This window comes from Homalodisca vitripennis, chromosome 3 (assembly GCF_021130785.1).
Source record: "Homalodisca vitripennis isolate AUS2020 chromosome 3, UT_GWSS_2.1, whole genome shotgun sequence".
Taxonomy (NCBI): Eukaryota; Metazoa; Arthropoda; class Insecta; order Hemiptera; family Cicadellidae; genus Homalodisca; species Homalodisca vitripennis.
Window position 1 is genome coordinate 163,090,370 of NC_060209.1, and position 20,552 is coordinate 163,110,921.

The 20,552-nt window shown below is 33.8% G+C and overlaps 1 protein-coding gene across 2 annotated transcripts in view; it reads right to left on the bottom strand.

Moving 5' to 3' along the window:
* Window positions 1–1,275: 1,275 nt before the first annotated feature.
* LOC124357720 (ATP-dependent DNA helicase DDX11) overlaps window positions 1,276–20,552 on the bottom strand; it is a 45,231-nt gene continuing 25,954 nt past the window's right edge. Inside the window, exons 11-17 of one of the 2 annotated variants that reach the window (XM_046809728.1) lie at window positions 15,000–15,195; window positions 13,041–13,251; window positions 12,736–12,885; window positions 11,418–11,544; window positions 10,997–11,127; window positions 6,592–6,810; window positions 1,276–1,727 (exon numbers count right to left, since the gene is read on the bottom strand). In XM_046809728.1, the coding sequence (XP_046665684.1) occupies window positions 1,689–1,727; window positions 6,592–6,810; window positions 10,997–11,127; window positions 11,418–11,544; window positions 12,736–12,885; window positions 13,041–13,251; window positions 15,000–15,195 (1,073 nt within the window). In that variant the 3' untranslated portion in view covers window positions 1,276–1,688. Of the gene's footprint in view, window positions 1,728–6,591; window positions 6,811–10,996; window positions 11,128–11,417; window positions 11,545–12,689; window positions 12,886–13,040; window positions 13,252–14,999; window positions 15,196–20,552 lie in introns of those variants that run through there. The other variant, XR_006921970.1, reaches the window with a different exon arrangement.

The window sequence follows — 20,552 nt, forward strand, 5'->3', positions numbered from 1 at the left end:
GAAAAAACTTCAATTGTATGTATGTGCAGGAAGATTTCAAAACCTGTACATTAAAAGGCTTTGTTGCTTTTTTGTATATTCAAGCACTGGCTGTCTCGACAAGTTAGTTTATATCTAATCTAAGGTTTATATATTAGTGGGTATTCAAGATTTTAATTTGGAAGTGACAAAAACCCAACAATTCCTATTTCTTGAAAAAAGTAAATATCACCCTCGTTTGTGGAATATCATGAGACTACATATGCAACACGTTTAGAAAAGGCTAGATCACATATTACGAAGTGGGGAAGATAGATTTTATTAAACAAAACTACTCCATGAAACTCTGTCCCTATCCTCTGCCATGGATAATGTGAACTAGTTTATTTACTTTAATCCTAATGTTAAATAAGTAATATTTCTCCTAAACATTGATCAAAATCGCGTTTCTACCTTCACTGCTGACCCATACTGAGTGAGATCGACAACCCACACTCCTCTTCTGTGCTGTAAGGCTTCTGTCGTAATCAATGTGTTAAATTCATAAATTTAAAGCATGCACAATACGATGGTCAAGCAGGCAGTGGCAAGTAAAAGATGAATGTATAATTTAATTTATACACATTTTTATTTTATTTGTAGATATATTAACGATAAAAAGACGGGAAATTTTAATCAAATAATTAAATGACTGTATTATGACTACCCTTGTATAGCTTTCAAGTATCATATTCATCAGTGACTACCACACAGCACCCATCTCACTGCTGAAGATATACTTACTTGATCCTTTTTCGTGTTGGTACACTGGAGCTCTAAGAACATTACATATTCTTCTCTCAAGCAAAGGCGGATAAGTTTCACTAGGACAAGGGTTATTGGTAGGATTAGGCAACATGTGATTTATTGCTGAAATTCTTCCAAACTGTGGACTCAGTTTTGGATAATAAAGAATTTGAATTCAGTCAGTCTTAAATTAATAAAAAATGCAAGAAATGCATAAATATTAGTTATAATGCACACATATTTTATTTAAAAAACTGTAAACTCCAATAAAAAAAATATAACCTAAATTGTCGACATCTGACTTCATTGTTGCGTGGTGAGGCTCCTCCAAATATTTGAGTAGTAAATTAAAATGTTTTTGCTTTCATTCTGAGGTTAAATGTAAAAATGTAGAAAAGTCGAACATATGCTTTAATACAGACATATTTTTTTAATAGATTTAGTCTATTGAGTTTTACACAATTATATTAAATAATTAGATGGGGTAAGATAAAATAAAACATTAAGAAATGTAAGTAAAAAAGTGTATTGTAAAATTAAAACTATAAATAAATAACACATGCATTGTACAAAGTAGCACCAATAATTATTTACCTGTTGATTCGAGAGAGCTAATTACAATTTTTATAATTCATAATATTACATTATATTGCATGTTACACTTATGCTTCATGATTAATAATAGCTACAGAACAGAGAAAATTTAAAAAAGTGGAAGATATTGAAAAATTTATTTGTAACAATTTAGAAAACAAGTGAAAACTAAACAATAATGCAAATGTAAAATAATTCCACCATTATGTGAGTTTGTGGAGTGGTGACTAGTTGTAAATAATAGTGTTACAAATACGTCTTTAATTATCTATAGAATACTTTATGAGTAAATAGACAATATATTACTAAGGTATGAAATATGTGGCGATTTATAGTCCTGTGTCCTTGGCTCTTTTAGAAGAAAAAAACTGAAACAATAAATTACAAAGATGCTTTATTAATTTTGTTAATTTTTAACATTAACAGTAAATAATTATATAACAAAGAGTTACAACAATATACAGCCTGTATAATACTGCCTACTTGGTTATTACGAGAGATACATCTACAAAGTCTGTTAGAAAAGTAGCCAACCTCCCTTTGATGGCTGATTATTACTATGAGAATAATTGTCTCAGATAAGTTACAGAGATGGAGTGGAGACCCTTATAAGACCTCTGCCACAAATTTGCTGCGCTTCACTCAGTGAGTGAGTCACAGTGCTCTACTGAATGTTATTACATGTGCTTGTGTTGCATTTGATTATAACCGAATGTCTTAAGTAAAGAGTCAGTATGAGGTGATAACAGGTGAATTGGTGTGGGGGAGGCATCACTGCTGATATGTTGGAGCTGCTGGGTGTGAACAATTGCCAGTTAAATATGAATTAAAATAATTTTGAATAATGGTCACAGATATAGGACATATTTGCTTTTTGATCAATTTCCTGTTGATCTTTATATTAAATACTAGCAGTTACCCGTGGCTTTGCAAACAATTTCAAAGGTTTTGCACCTATATGAGTTCTTCTGGTTTGAGTGAATTATAGTTCCAACACCAATGTTGAGTTTGTCTCCTTCCCACGATCAATAAAATACGAGGTCTGTCCAAAAAGTATGTGACCGCCAACCAGTAGGCGGCCGCGGCGTAACCGACCGGCTCGAACCGGTTATTGGAGGGGAGGGGCGAGCCTACTCCTTCCCATATTAGGCATTGAATACGATCCGGTCACTCAGTGAGTCACAGCGCTCTGTTCCGTACAGTACTGCCGTGTGTGTGAGTCGCATTTCAATATGATTGAACGTGTTGAGCAGCGTATTTGCATTAAATTTTGCCAAAAACTTGACCATTCAGCATCAGAGACGATTACTATGATACGGAAAGCTTATGGTGACATGTCTATGGGCGATACACAAATAAAAGAGTGGTTTAAAAATGGCCGCATATCAGTGGAGAGTTATGACCGATCTGACAGGCCTTCAACGACCAGAAACGCTGAAAATGTTGAACGTTTTTGTGCAGCAATTAATGAAACAGTCGATTGACTGTCCGAGAGCTGGAAGAAGATTTAGGAATACCAAAATCGTCAGTTTGTAACATTTTACAAGAAGATTTAAAAATGAACCATGTTCCAGCAAAATTTGTTCCTCGGCTGCTGACAGAAGACCAAAAGAACTGTCGAGTTGAAATCGCACAGGACAATCTGGATTTGATAAAAAGTGACCCAGGGCTATTTAAAAAAGTTATTACTGGTGATGAGTCATGTGTTTATGGCTACGACCCTGAAACAAAGGCTCAATCTTCACAGTGGAAAACTCGTGAAGAGCAACGGCTGAAAAAAGCAAGACAAAGTCGAAGCAATGTCAAGACAATGCTGACAGTTTCATTTGACAAGTTTGGCGTTGTTCTTCACGAATATGCTCCAAGAGGCCAGACATTGAATAAGGAGTATTATCTTGAGGTCCTATGGCAGCTACGAGATGCAGTGTGAAGGAAACGACCAGAACAGTGGACAAGCTGTGACTAGATCCTGCACCACGACAATGCGCCAGCTCATTCCTCAAATCTTATTCAGTGTTTTTTGGTCAAACATGACATCAACCAACTACGACAGCCTCCCTACAGTCCAGACATAGCTCCTTGTGACTTCTGGCTATTTTCGAAATTAAAAATTCCTTTGAAAGGAAAAAGATTTGATCGTTGATGATGACCGTTGTAATTTACTTCGATGTCAGTATTTTTCGTTTCATACCTGACCTCTTTCCTGATCAAGCCTACTTTTGTCAAAAGACAACTAATTTAGGTTTCATAAAAGTTTTTAAATGTAAAGTAAAAGTTAGACTACATTGTCTCTTATATCTGCACTGCTGGTAGTTACCTGATGCTTTGCACGAAATTTCGTAGGTGTTCTACGTATAAGACTGGTTCGAGTGAATTATATATGCAACGCTAATGTTGAGTTTGCCATGTTTCCATGATTAAGAAAATATGTCAAAAAGTTTATACTTATGGACATTGTAATTTACTTTGTTTTTACTATGTTTTGTTCCATTCTTGATTTTCCCTTGTTTTCCGATCAAGAAAATACGTATGACAGATCAGAGAAGTCTACTGCTGTCAAAAGTGAACTATGATAGGTTTTATATGAATCTTAAATTAATAGTAAAATTTAGATAGTAACATTGTCTTTTAGATCTAATACTTAATATTCGATCAAAATGTACAGTTAAAAAGTACATTACAATGACAGTACGTGTTTATTTTCTTTATGAACTGAAAAATATTGTTAATATTTTAGAAAATTTAGAGCTGGAATTGGTACATTGGTTCAAAAGCACAGTCCAGCAAACTTTTATCTAGCATAGTTCTTGCCAACTACTTCAAAGAGAGTCGTCGGTGTCAAATTATGGCCATCTTATGTTTTAGGACTTTTAGTAAGGTAGATAAGTACTTACCTAGTTGCTAACATCTAAAACGTGTTGAAAATAATTGTTATTCCTTAGAGAATGTACTCACTATAAATGAAAATAAATTGAAAATAATAAACAATGTTTACATAGAACAGTTGATCACATTAGACATACTCTTTTAATTGATTTTTCACTACTTTTAAAACCAGTGGGTGTAACCCAGAGGGAATTTTGAAATTTGAATAGACCTACTTTCATTCCAGGGACTGTAAGAATGTGCATGTCAAATTTAACTGCAATTGGTTGAATAGTTTACGCATGAAAACAAAACAAACAAACAAAGGCACTTACACTTTATAATATTAGGATAATAAAATAAGCATATTTAAAAATTTATATCACAACTACAGAACAAGGGTGGGAGACTTATTAAAATATACGCCAAATGCAGCATACAACCGAAGGGTGAGTGAATTGTTGTCGGTTGGGATGTGGTGGAGACATAGGGGCACTCCGTGCAATAATCATTGAGTAATTCGAAAATGAGCTCTCTCAGGGTATTCTGGTGGCTACCACTTTCATAATATTGAATATTATAATTTTGGAACAGCTAAATCAATTTGGATTTTTTGTGTTTCTGTTATATCCTTTATTAGAATTCATTACCATCTATTTTATAATCAGTATAGTTCTTGGATTGTGTTCAGTGTTTAGCTATGCTGTTTTAATCAGATTAAATGAATGGAGTTTGCACATTGTACACTGAACTCTTCTCCACACACAGACTTTATGCAATAAATAAAATCTGTATTTAGTTAAATTCATTATTTACTCTAAATCATGCTGTTATTAGAATGGATAAACAAATTTTTTATTTAAATTTTGAATTTGATTTACTGTCTATCATTGTGTGAGGTCCATAGAGGTCAATGACGATTTGAAAACCAGTTTGGTTAAAGCAGCTTAAAGTGATCTTAAAGGGACTGATTTTATAGTTTTGATCTGATTTCAATTTTTTTGGATGGTTAAAACACATTTTGTACTTTCATTTCTGACCGGTTGAAGAGTAATGTCCTGTGCTTTGTTTTTGTTTAACGGTTTTATCTAAGTGCAAGTATTTTGATGCCATGAAGAACTGTTTTCTTATCGAGACCAACATAAACTTTTAAATTTATTTTTATTGCAATGGGAGGGGGTGAGTTCAGAGCGCTCAAAACACCCATTGTTAATTAATCATACCTTACATGATTAATTTTTTGAAGAGTTTTAACAACAGTGGAGATCAATATAATTATACTAAACTAAAACTGTCAATATTACACATTCGTTTCTACAAGTAACTTGAAAGAGGGAGAACTTTATCATAATTGGGTGAAACTCTTAACCAACCAATGACCAATTTGACCTACAGTGATCAATATACAAAAACAAACCTTATATATATATATATATATACTATAAAACATAACTGATAACTTACAACTAATTAACTGAAAACATAATCCTGTCATTCATACTTGCAAAAGTCATTAGATTTCAACAGTTTGGGGAGAAGAATAAATCATCCTTATCTACCCACCCCTGTTCTAGTCAGTGTTATATGCCTCTTGCTAAAATTCACAGGGTTTTGTCGCATTAATTTATTTTGTTATTGGTAATAGAGTATCAACTTACTGATTGTTAATATTGACTTCTAGAATCAGAATTTTAGTAGAATTAGAATATTATCAAGTACCTTTATTAGTAAAAATACTTGAATTTATTACTATTTATATAGGCAATGTCCTGCCATGAGAGCCAGAATTTAACTAGGAAGAAATGTGATAGTTGGGTAAATTCAAAGTATTCAATAACATGAGTACTCGAATCAACATTTACTCTTTTTTACCTTTTCCAACCGATTTCCCCCTTCCCAGTAGACATTAAGTAAACACTAACGATCTATAAATAATTCTTAGAAACACAGTCTATATTTTGTAACAGATAAAGAATTATTTGTTTTTAATGTTGATCTGTAAATTTTAGGAATACAATAACACAACAGCTACACATATATCTTTCAAGGTAAGTGAGTTTTTAAATTAAGTTTTTTTTATTTTGAGCACTGTATTACTGTTTGTTAATGTTGATTTTTATGTTTTAAAGTAGGTCTACAAGTTGACATAATTGCTTTGTTATGGTAAGTCAATTAATACCCTGTTTTATTGTATGTGTTTTATTGCTGTTTTGCTTGTTTTATTGTACCGGTATTGTAAGTTTGGTTGTTTGGATTTACTCATACAAGAGTAGTGTAGGTTATATTTGACAATATTATCTGCTTTATAGCTGTGCTATATTATTATAAAACGTTTGTGACAGTAAAGATTTACTTATTTATCCATACCCTGGCAATGGTACCGATAGCAGGTCCTGTCTTCTGATGCAGTTGCAGTGAGGTTTGTATCCAGGCAGGCAGCAGTTTCTGCGTGCTAGGTCGCTCGTACCGTTGGTCCAGCAACAACACCGTCGCGTAGTCCGCACTGTGTCGCACTGCACGGCCAATACACTGGTTGACAGCTTTCATACACAGGTTCTCATAGTGCTGCTGTCCTGCATTACCACCCTGTAATATTTAACTATAAGAAAATGCTTGAATCAAATGGAAGTACAATTATAGGATATGTAAAATAAAAGGATAGATTTGGGACTTTTACCATCATTTTATGTTTCAAAAAAATATAAAATTTTGAAGATCGAAATCAATCCTCTTTCTCAGGTGTATAAAATCTCCTAAAACGTTAAAAGATTTTAAAATGCAGCCAAAAAACTTCAGTCTGTCATAAATAAGCGCAAAATAAATAATATATATAAACCCCTGAGTCAGAAAATGAAAAATCCATGTACATGTTAATCATTTTATTTGCCGGGATTTTCAGAGAAAATGAGTTGGCAGGAAATACAATATTAGAATTACTTTTAAAACATAAAATACTCTTAGGCACTCTCGTAAAAACCAAATAAAAAAATGGCACATAGGACTTAAAAACTGTGTTTACACCCTTTGAATATTTTTTTGTAGGTTACTGAAAGTATATGTGATAATAATCAAATAATCTTGTTAATAAATAACTCTATAGTTACAACAAAGTAAACCAAAGAAATTATTTTAAAAAGAGCCTCCTATCACTATTTTTTTAATTCACAATAGACAAATATTTATTGTACAATACGTTTTCTGGTATCACAATGTAATAAAAACTGGTACATAGTCAATGATTATAAGATGATTTTTTTAGGGACACAGGTTCCACCCCCAGAGTTGCAAACACAGAACTTAAACCTCTTCCAAAAAGTAAAACACAGACATAAAACTTTGTTAACAAATTCTACGTTCAGCATAGTCCACCAAAATGCTCAAACTGCAACAAATAAGTTAGATGAACTTTCTCTTCTATGTGAGGAACTAAAACAAGACATCTTCATAGTTTTCGGAACATGGATTTACAAACGAAACAATAAATTTTTTTCAAAATTATTAACTTTGATCTGGCCCAATCCTTTCAGCGTCAATTTTATAAGGGAGGTGGAGTAGCAATTTTAGTTCGAGATCGAATCAAGTCTGAGCCACTGAGGTTTAATGTAGGTATTGAATTAGATTTTGAGATGGCTGGAGTTGAGGTTCCGCTTGAGTTCTCTCGGGAGAATTGCTGTAGTTGGTTTGTACAGATCACCAAATGGCCAATTTGGTGGGTTTTTTTTCGAGAGACTTGAGCGGCTTCTAAACTATCTCCTCAATAATTTTAAATATTTTGTTATAATGGGGGGGATATCAATATTAATGTTTTAAATATGAATGATAAGCAAACTCAACAGCTTAGAGACTTGCTCAAATCTTTTAGTCTTAGCTGGTCTGTGAACTCGCCAACTCGTGTGACAGCGACATCGAGCACTGCCATTGATAATGTCATAACAAACGTACCCAATAGTTCTGTGTCAGTGCTGAACACTGCTATATCCGACCATTACGCACAGGAGGTGGTGATCCGTGGATGTTCAGTGAGCCAAGAATCCCACAACATTATTTCAAGGATAAATGTCCATCCACATAATATAAATCTTTTAAATAAATGTCTGGCAGATGAAAATAGGATTTTTTTAGATTCTTTTACTTTTGCAGACACAATATTCGGACTCCTTCAACAGTTGTTTCATGTTCCACTTAAATGTTTGCTGTCCCCTTAGGAAAATAAAAACAAAAGGTAAAGTTCAGAAGAATTCTTGGATAACACCTGGAATTCTGATTTCTAGAAATAAACTAAAATTCTATAATGAAATATTCAGGAACACTAATGATTATACAGATTCAAATCCTTCTATAGAAATTACAAAAGAATTTATAAAAAAGTAATAACTGCTGCTAAATCATACGAAATAAACAATAAACTAAAAACAGTCATCTAACTTTTCTAAGACAGCTTGGAACATTATAAAAAACTCAACAAATAAAGCATCTTCAAAATCCATTCAGCTTTGATGCTGATGGGATAAAATTAACCGATCCAAATGCAATAGCTTTGGAATTTTAATAAATTTTTCTCCTCAGTGGCTGGTTCTCTTGATGCTGACCGTGAATTGGAACTGGATACAGTCACCACACATACCCCTGCTTCATCTATGGTTCTGGCCCCTGTGTGTGAGGACGAAGTGGGACGTATTGTAAGAAGTTTTTCAGCTAAAACTTCCAATGACATAAATGGCATATCAATGTGGCTTATAAAACAATGTTATCAAGCACATATTAAGCCCATTGACAAAAATCATAAATGTTTCTTTTCGATACTGGCACATTCCCATCCGCACTCCAATTGGCAAAAGTCTTACCTGTTTTCAAAAAAGGCGATCCAAAGTTAGCGGATAACTATCGACCAATTTCAATTTTACCTGTTTTTAGCAAAATTTTTGAAAAACTGTTCCTGGACCGACTTCTTAATTTTCTTGACAAACACAAAATTTTGTCTGATCTACAATTTGGTTTCAGACCAGGAAGTTCAACTTTTGGAGCAATCACACAACTTGTAGACTTTATTGTGGAAGGCTTTGAGACACACCAAAGAACGCTCAGTGTCTTTCTTGATCTCTCAAAAGCGTTTTGATACTGTTAATCATGGTATATTGCTACACAGGCTGGAAGGCTGTGGTGTAGTACGAGGGACAGCACACCAGTGGCTCCACTCATACTTGAGCAGTAGAAGTCAATGTGTTCAGGTCCAGAATGCAGTATCAAGTACTATTAGAAATATACCAAGGAGTCCCACAGGGATCAATCTTGGGTTCTGTCCTTTTCTTGATTTATGTGAATAATATCCATTGCGTCAGCTTATATGGGGAAAAATCATTCAATACGCAGATGACACGACTCTCTGTTTCCGGGCTGATTCTCTAACTTCCATTGGAGATTCAAACCTTCATTGATCTTAATTCCTGCATTCAAAATTTTCTGGTAAATAATCTCAAAACTAATCATGAAAAGACAAATTACATCAACTTCTGTTTACGTGGGTTGAATACTTATGAAACCCCAACAGTAATGATGGATAACATTGTTCTGGAAGAAACTGATTCTGCTAAATTTCTAGGAATACACCTAGATAAAGGTTAACCTGGAAAGTTCACATTGAAAGTGTATGTGCTAAATTGGCAACTGGAATTTTTGTCCTTCGAAATTTATCAAAGTTTTGTACGTCTGATGTCTTAATGATGGCTTACTATGGATTAATATTTCCATACCTGTCGTACGGAATTTTCTCTGTGGGGCAGTTGTGCCATATCAAACTTGGAAAGAGTATTCAGACTGCAGAAAAAAGCTGTTCGAATCATCGCAAAATTGAACAACAGAGAGTCATGTCGAAGTGCCTTCAGGGAGCTCAACTTGCTAACTCTACTACCCAGCTTGTATATTTTAGAGACTTCATTTTACTGTCGATTTCAGTGTATATTGATGCAGGGCAGTGATATACACAAATACGAGACAAGAGCTCGGGGTCGCTTTCGAGCCCGACAGCATAGAACAGCAGCATTTGAACGCCTCCCTTCTCAAGCTGGGATCAAAATTCATTAACAATCTCCCTGAAACATTAAATTTAGAAACAAAATCCAAAAAAATTTAAAACCCAATTAAAACACTACCTGGTGTCTTGTGCTTTTTTACTCAGTTGGCGAGTTTATGGAGCACACTTGGGATTGATATTCGCGGCGGTGTTTGCAATCCTGGGGGTTGATCCCACGAATTATGAATTTTGTTTTTTTTTGTATGTGTATGAATACGTGCCTGCGTGCAACTGTATGGAAAGTCGAGTGAATGGATTTAGTTTTTAAGATAAATACCGTAAAAAATTGGTATTATTGACTATTGCAATACAATGTAATATATATTGTCAACGCAATAAAATATATTCTATTCTATTAAAAACTACATAACTAAACTTATACTAAAACATTACATTCATACTTATAAAAAATCACTTTTGATACATTGATCTATAAAACATAAAGAAAAACATTTATTAAATCCAAGGCTAAACCCATTGTACATATTTTTAAAGATATATTTTTACTATTCGTTTTCATCATAAACTATCTTCAAAGAATTCATTTACACTATAATATGTTTTTTGACAAAGTGCTTCTTTTAATTTTTTTGTAAATGTAGATAAGGGAAGTTTTTTATATGCCTGTGGAATATTATTATATATTCTAGAATTTTTAATTCTAAAAAATATAAACTAGCATAAATTGATAAAATATTTTACCAAAGTTTTGTCAAGGTAACTCATTTTCTCTTGAAGTTCTGGACTCTTGACATTAGGATATGGCATTCCCACTACAATTACACATCTTCCTAGGTCATCACTAAAGTTCAGCCCTTCACTCAACTTGCCTCCTGTAAATCAGTATAGAAAGCATTGAAATGCCAGAAACTAAATTACTGAGCATATTGAGAAACTGAAAATGAAACAAACTGATGGAATAAATACAATATATTTAATATTCAGTTTCAAAACACTGCATTTAAATTTCATATCAGTTAGATTATTATGTGTGTTTATTAACTTTTATAAGAATATTTTTTAAATTAGTGTTAAGTTGCTTATTAGTGAAAAATACAAATTAAAACAATGGCTCTGTTCTCTTAACAGCAGTTCAGATGAATTCTATATGATTTATTCATACCAACAACACTGAAGAGAAGTGCTCCATTAGGCTTGACCTGGGGATTTTTCTTGGCATTATTTATAGATGCAGCAAAATCAGAAAGAACCTGGTCTACTTGATTAGCCTTACGTGGCTCTCTAAATACCTGCAACAGTTAGATTTGGACTGATTAATTGTTTTATACTAAAGTATTTTCGATGCCACAAATAGACCACCTTATGAAAATTGAGTACAAAAATGTCAGCAATTCAATGTAGGCTTGTTCATAATTTTGCATACAGCCAGAGATAAATAATATAAGTAGACTGTCGATTCATAGGGGAGAAATGTGGTGACTCAGTGTCAGTCAAGTTGTAATAATGTTGATTACCCACTCTGGATTGCGCTGAGCTGCGCCGTTCAATCTACCCCGCACTTCCTCATCTCTTGCCCCATCCAACCCTTCCCCACACCACCATGCTTTTCCCACCCCATCTTCACGCCACAGCTTGTTTACAGAATAGATCTGCTATAGTGAACTATAGCCACACTATTCTGATCAGCCTTAAATTTTAACCAACGATTATCAGTCTACTTCTATTATTGGTCTCTGACACAGCTCAAATTATCAAGAATTCCTTTAAGGTTAAAATGGCTTTTAAATTTTATTAATTATATATTTCAGAAACTTTTTATTACTATAAATGATAAGTATATATTCTGGCAAGATGGAGGAGACATGTTAAAACAGCTAATTATCAAACTCAAAAATAGATGGCCCTTGGAGTAAATGTAAGTATATACTATGGCAAGATAGACATGTTAGTGCGGCTAAATATCAACTCAAAAATAGATGGCTCTGGGAGTAAACGTAAATATATACTATGTAATATATCTATATTATTAACCTATCCAAATACATTTACAATGGTGTGGACAGGTTGTCTCTCATTGTGGACGAGGAATTTTATAGTATGGAGTTAAGACAACATCGTGTACAAAACTGTAGAATAAACTATAATAGAGGATAAAGGTGTATTAATTATACACATTATTCAACTTATTTAAGTACATTCAGTAGCCATAGCTACACAAGAGTGTAGCCTACTCCAATAAAATAAGTAATGACAATATAAAATCATAGTAATTTTCCATATTTTTAAAACTGTTTTGTGACCAAATGTTTAGTTCACTTTCTGATTGATGACATAATAATTCTCTTCCCTTCTCACCTTTCCCTAATACCGACCAATGACATTTAAAGTGTTAAAAGCTAATTACTGACTTTACAATGTAAAAATTTAAACTTACTTAATATCCACAAAAGAGCATGCAAGATAAATAAACAAAAAGGGACCTTCTTCTTAGCGGACAGTTTATCTACTGTCCCAGACTTGACGAAGTGCTGGTATACTGTTTGTTCATAGTCGTATGAAGAGAAGAAACATATTATACCGCCAGGTACAATGTTACATATGTTGTCCAATATACGACCAAATTCAGTCATCTGAAAAACAAACAGAAAAAATTATTACAAATGATTTGTATAGAAAGTAAATTAAATAGCTAGAAGTGAAAGTTTATATAGAACTACCAAAGAACTTACTAAATAAAATATTAACAACCATAATATCAAACGATCTGCTATCGTTGATATCTTACCACTGTAACACAGTTGCGGTTTTGGTAGGAGAAATCGAAAGGCTTGCCAGTGGGACCAGAGCACAGAACGATGGGCAGGATGTGGTCAGGAGGTATAACATGACCACAGGAGAACTGAGTGATCTTCTCAACATCGGCTCCAGCAGCCATAAATAGCTGTTCCCGGAACTCTGAGACTGGTTGCATGGTTCCTCCAGCAACCACCACACTCCTAGTACAACACTAGTTTTTTACAGCTGAACATAATAGCATATTGACAAGTGGTCAGTTTAAGCAGATGAAGCTGAACTGTGGTTAATAACCAACATAACTGTGGTTGGGTATAGCAAAATTTAGTTTATTTTATTCACTGATATCAAAAATGATAAAGTTTAGAACAAAAATACATGTACTTTTTTTATAAAATTAGGTTAAATTTCAAGAAGTTTGTAGTGTAAGTTTTTCTTTTAAGAAAAAACTCTTTTAAACAGTTAATGAGCGATAATTTTACTTTCTTGTTCAATTTAAAATTTCTCATCTGACAATCACTGAAGCTGTCACTATCAGCATGGATAAATGGTGGCAAGTGTTAAAAATCAAGAAAAGAATGCTAAGGAATAAGACTGAGAGACTTTTTCTATATTATTCTAATAATATACTTTCAATTGATTCCAATTGCAATTGACCTCTTGGTTTGATACTATCTGTGTGAAACTTGCAGCTGTATTATTCACAAATGTTCTGCTGAAGACACGATTAAAAACAGAAAGCTCATCGTAATAGGGCTGCCTTGGCCCACTGCATTGTCAGTGTGATATTGTATTTAATATATATTCTATTTAAAAAGTAGTTATATTTTGAATGTCACAAATTAAAATAATTTAGTGAAAGGGTACAAATAAAAATACTTTCTCCATCACTTTCAATTTATAGGTTAATAATAGTTAATCATACTTACTCTTACTTACTCCCATGGCCATGGATACCCTAGGTGGTATTTGGCCTCGCCAACCAGCTGCCTCCATCTCTCCCTGTCTTCACAATCCCCCTGACCCGCTCTCAATTTCCGCAAGTCCTTCTCCACCTGGTCCTTCCAGCGATTTTTGGGTCTACCTCGAGGTCTTCTTCCAACTGGATTGTGTTTCCAAACCTCTTTAATCAATTTATCATCCTCCCTCCTCATCACATGGCCTGCCCACCGAAGTCTCTTGCTCTTTGCTTCTCCTACAACGTCTGGAGATTGAAACATCTCTCTGATTTCTTGGTTGTGCCTGATTCTCCATCCATCTCCATCTCTAATAGGTCCGAAAATTTTCCTCAACATTTTATTCTCGAATGTAACCAATCTCTTTTCTGCCTGTTTATCTATAATCCATGTCTCTGCTCCATAGAGAAGAACTGGTCTTATAACAGTCTTATATATTCTTAATTTTGTTTTGTAAGACAGTAATTTTGATTTTAAAATATTATTAATATAGTTAATCATATCAAAATAAAATTATACTGATGCTTTGGAACAATAGAAGGAGGAAACCAACCTTTTGATAAAGTTGTTAGTGGTAACAGTAGTTACAACAAACATCTATACAGTATACATACAACAGTGAATTATGGCAGTGAATATTGTAGAATCTGGATCTACATCATGGTACCCAAAACTGGGTATTAAACCATTTGCCTTATCAGAATACTCAATTATTATAAAAAAAGGTTAAATACAATAACAGAGAAATAAATGTCTATTTTTTATTCTCAAAATGGATTTTTAGGTAAATTGTACCTATTACATTAATTTAAATCTCTAAACACCACTCATGCGATTATTATGATCAGGCTTTACTGTATACTGTAGTAAAGACTATTACAAAACCTTTTTGGTGATCAATCTATTAGATTGAATATTGGGTGGTTGTAATACTGCTAATGCTAAATAATTTACAAATCAATATAATCAAATCTATATTATTTGTACAAGATCACCTGGCTTGTTGCACAATATCAGCAAAATGAGCAGCTGGGTTGAGAAGCAGGTATTTGAGTGTGCCTCGCCCCACGCTTGGCTGAGTGCAGCATACCACTCGGCCATCCGCACACGAACTGGTCAGGGCCTGTAGGAATGCAATGACTGGAAGGATCGGATTGTTACTGAGGCGCTGTTCCGGTTCCGAGGATGTAACTGTAATAACAAATAATCGTCTTTAAATTAATTGATCCCTATTATATATGAATAATATAATGATCATCAGCAGAAAATTTATTTTACTACAGTTGGTACAACCTCTAGGGATAGGAGGAAGAACTTCTTATTTGTTGACAAGAGTAGATAGTGAGAGTGTAATATGTTTTATTTATTTATTTTGTTACATCAATAAAATTCAGTACGACCGCATTACATTAAATATAAAGGTAGAATATAATACATAAGTTAAAACTATTCTATTACAAAAAAGCAACTAAATTAACTTTGGTAGTATGTTTATATTTCACAATTAAAAATTAAAATCATATGGAAGATTTAAAAACTCAAATGATGTTTTTTATTATCATTATTACAAGCCTATTATCACTATCTTGTTTGTTTATTTATTTTTTTTTTCTTTCTAAACAAAGACAATTCAATTTTCAAGAGAAATATTGGAGCCAACATTAATCAATTACACTGTACTAAGATCTAACCTCTGTTACAAGTAATTGACTTTAGAAGTTCAGATTACAGCCACAAATATTTAGTGTTTCTTCACTCAATATTTCCTAATGACAATTTTATACTAATATTTTTATAAACAATAAATAACAAAAATTTTATAATAAAACAGCAAAATATTTAAGACAGGAAAACAGATAGTTGAAGTTTGACTCAAGTAGCATGTTTATAACCAATCACATCATCCCACCAACTTAAGTGCAGAAACAGCTGTATAATCAAATGGTTAGTGATAGTCTACCAGCTGTCAATCAACCTTCAATAAACAAGCACTCACCTTTGGACCTGTGATAACCGGCTACTGATAACCGGATTACACTCCCATGATTCAAAAACAAATTATGAATGCAGTGAACAAGAGTTAAAGGAAAAAATTTTAAACCTAACTATAAACGAAAACCAGGACTTGGAAACCTCCCTAAGTCTTGCTGCAGAAGCAGGAACTTTTGCTACTTGGCGCGAGAATAATAGCTTAAAAACAACAGATTTCTGACCTTAACGAGAAATATTTCATTCGAAATCTTATTCGAGTTTTTTAGTTTTTCTATTTTATTTATTTATAATGGCAGGCCAGGCTGAGTGACCTTTTAGTTTGACAAACACTGTTTCTTTTAATGCATACATTAGTTTCCTATTAGGAATACTAGGATCAAAAGATTACAAAGCACGGGGAGAATCGTCACAATTTATTTTAAATGTTTGTAGTATTGCCTTTAAAATTTGTCACTGTTAAGTACATGCACAGCAGCTTCAATATTGCATGTGCAGAAATACAGTAACTACATGATCAATAATTTATCATGTATGAAGTTTTTAGAATGGAAAGCAATCACACAGCCACAAATATTTAGTGTTTCTTCACTCAATATTTCCTAATGACAATTTATACTAATATTTTTATAAACAAATAATTTTATAAACAAAATAATTTTATAATAAAACAGCAAAATATTTAAGACAGGAAACAGATAGTTGAAGTTTGACTCAAGTAGCATGTTATAACCAATCACATCATCCCACCAACTTTGCAGTGCAAAACAGCTGTATAATCAAATGGTTAGTGATAGTCTACCAGCTGTCAATCAACCTTCAATAAACAAGCACTCACCTTTGGACCTGTGATAACCGGGCTACTGATAACCGATTACACTCCCATGATTCAAAAACAAATTATGAATGCAGTGAACAAGAGTTAAAGGAAAAAAATTTTAAACCTAACTATAAACGAAAACCAGGACTTGGAAACCTCCCTAAGTCTTGCTGCAGAAGCAGGAAACTTTGCTACTTGGCGAGGAATAATAGCTTAAAAACAACAGATTTCTGACCTTAACGAGAAAATATTTCATTCTTCAATCAGAATTAGAAGATAAACTAAAAGCCTCAGAGGAGCAAATAGAAAACTTCAATCAACTACTTAATAACCTGAAAAAGGATTTCAGCATAGAAAAATCCCATCTTCTCAAAAAAATTAAAGACAAAGAACAAATGCTAGAAGGATTTTGAGGAACAAACAGAAAAGGATCAAAGTGCGTATGAAAGTTAAGATAAAAAGCTTAGAGAAGATGTCGCTAACAAGAAATAAGCTATACTATGAAGAACACTTGAACCTTGCCTGCTCCTCCCTTAAAACCACCAAAGAGGAATACCAACAGGCATCAGAAATCAATGACAAAATGTCAAAAATGCAGACAGATACCATAGAAAAAACTAAAGAGAGAAATTAAATCCTTGAGGGAAACAATAAATCTGTACAGAGAAGAAGAAGATACTAATGTTAAAAAACTGCAGTTAGATAAAGAAAATCTGGAAAGGTGCAATATTGAACTGATGGAAAGGATTGAATTTTTAGAGCTCACCTTGGGCTCTTAACTCTGAGCCACACTTAAAATAAAGGTGAAGGTGATGAAAATCTTTTCTGAAGAAGTTTCATTTCTAAACGAAGAACTTACAGAAAAAGAAAGTGGGGAGAAACTTAACCAAATCCCACAAATATCAGATAACCAAACTAAAACTCTATCCACACAATCAACTGCTAATTCAGAACTCATCAGTGTGACACTCAATGAGATTGATGAACCAAACATCTCTCAGACCCCTGTAGCAAAGGAAGCCACTGCAAAATATGTCCCTGAAATCAAACACGGTCAGCCACTCAGCTCGTTGCTATCTGCTGCCCAATCTAACAAGGAGTCGACCTCATTGACTTGCACACACTCTGAGATTATTGTAGTCAAACCCATAATACACACCAGTACTCTGATGGATCCTACCCAGTGCTCAAAAAGAGAAAACAGAACTTCTCAGGGAATAAACCTAAATCAAAAAACAGAACGGATTATCTCTGGATTTGAAATTGCAGAAATCCAAACTGAAGAAGTAATCAAATCCTCAGAAGTAAAAATTCACCGTACACAAACCGTTGATGTTGAAAAAATCCCCAAGCGACAAAGACATGGATCACAACTGCAGAAATCAAGAATCTTTATCAACTCTGCATACAACACACACGAAACAAACAAACACCACTGGGGTCGGACCATATACAGCCTTGCACACCCCCAGCAGACGAAAATGCTAATAAATCATTGTCCAAAGACTCCAGGAGAAAACTGCAAACCCCAAAACTGAGCACCCTATCAAGTGACGACACAAGGCTTAGCCCAAGTAACAACTGACCAGCTAATAGGGAAGAGTGGGGGAGAGATAGTCAAACCCCGTCACAAAAACAGAGCACCTATCAAGTATGGACATTGCCCAAAATACAAATTAATATAAAACCTCCAATTACAGCCAGGATCTTGAAAACTGGACAAACACATGAACAATTTTTTACAGAAAAATATTGACTTTTATAAAAACACTTCTTGGACAACAAAAACCTAAAAAAAATACTGATACTCATAAGAAAACTATCTTAGAAGACATCCAAATCCCTTTTATCAATTCACACCAACATTCTTTTTTAGAAGAAACCATAACACCCCCATGTCCGTTACAAAAGCAGAATATTTCAAAATCAAAACCGGCAAACTTAAGAAGGGTCATAACAGTTCTTCACCAAAACATTAGAGGCTTGGCTAATAAAACAGAACATTTAACCCAACTCCTACAAGAAACTAAACCATCTCTCTTAATTCTGACTGAACATGGATTAAATTCATCAAAACTGAGGAAATACTAATATTAACTGGATACTCACTGTTAGCAAACTTCAGTAGAGAAGAACAGAAATTGGGAGGAGTAGCCATCTTCAAGAATGTTTTTAACAGAAATGAAAACAACGAATATAGATGTTTCGAGTCTCTGCAGACAATTTGTATGTGAAGCAGCCATGATCTCTGTAAATTGTGGTAACCACCTGTTTTACCTACTAGGAATTTATAGATCACCAGGAGGTCCAGCAGAGTCATCCAATAGAATCAATATCTAATATTCTTGACTATGCGCAAACACAATCAAAATCAGTAATTGTTATGGGGGACATAAATATTGATAGACTGGATGAAAGACCATGCGGACACCAGAAGACTTGAAGAGGAATTACTGACCCATAATATAAGAAGACTCCCCTTACCTGCAACTAGAATTACGGCCATGACTTCTACTTCAATAGATTGTATTTGTACTAATATAGATGACCAGCTAATCCAATTTCTCGGTTTCTGAAACAGGACTCTCTGACCATACTGCGCAAACACTTACCTTAAACTTACATATCAGAAAACAAGATATAACTCTGCCCTCAATATATAAGAGAAATTACTCTCAGGACAACTTAAACTCCCTAAAGCGAATTCCTTCAACAAGAAGATTGGATTACTGTATACAGCAGTGCTGATATTGACATTTCTTATAACAACTTCCAAAGAATAATCAGAGGTACTCTTGAAGAAATATGCCCAAAGAAAAAAATCAAGATCAAAAGCAAATCACAAGCCCAAAACTATATTCGATCAGTTAGCAAAAAACCGACTAAAACAGAGCTACCTAGAAGCATTAAACAAGTTTAGGATTTCAGGGAAACCAGAAGACAAACTTGACATGATTCAAAGAAAGCAAAATTATGACTTACATTTAAGGAAACTTAGACAAAATTCTACTACAGAATACATTGACTCTGCACATAACAAGTCCCCGAGCTCTGTGGGAAGTTATCAATTTCAGAAAGGAAAAATAAGAAGACAAACAGATATGGAATTGATGGACTATAGATATTAACGGAAAACCAGAAAACCAACCTGATAAAACTAGCATCCTACTTCAACACCTTCTTTTCTGAAATAGCAGACAAAACCTTACAAAAACCTCAAAGCTCTAAAAACCTCATATCACCTAAAACTCCTCCTAGTCAACATACTTGTATGTTTCATTTTACCGAAATCACACCTACAACAGTTATAGATGTAATACATTCCTTGAAAACCATCACTATCCTGTGGAATAGATGAAATTCCAGCTAAATTTGTAAAACACTGTGCCCTGGAACTTGTTGTGCCGCTGACCTACCTAATAAATAAATCTTTAGTACAGGGAAAATTCCCTTCATCCCTAAAACAATCAAGAATCTTTCCTAAGCATAAAATCAGGATCCAAGACAGATATTGCCAACTTCAGACCAATATCAAACATCTCAACTTTTGCAAAAATATTCGAAAAAATAGTACTTTCTCAGCTGATGTCTCATCTTAAAAACCACAGTCTCCATTACCAACAATCAGCACGGTTTCCTTGAGGGTAGGTCTACAATCACTGCCTTAACAGATATAACTGAATATATTATTGACCAGCTAGAAGACTCAAATTATGTATCAGCAATTCTCCTCGACTAT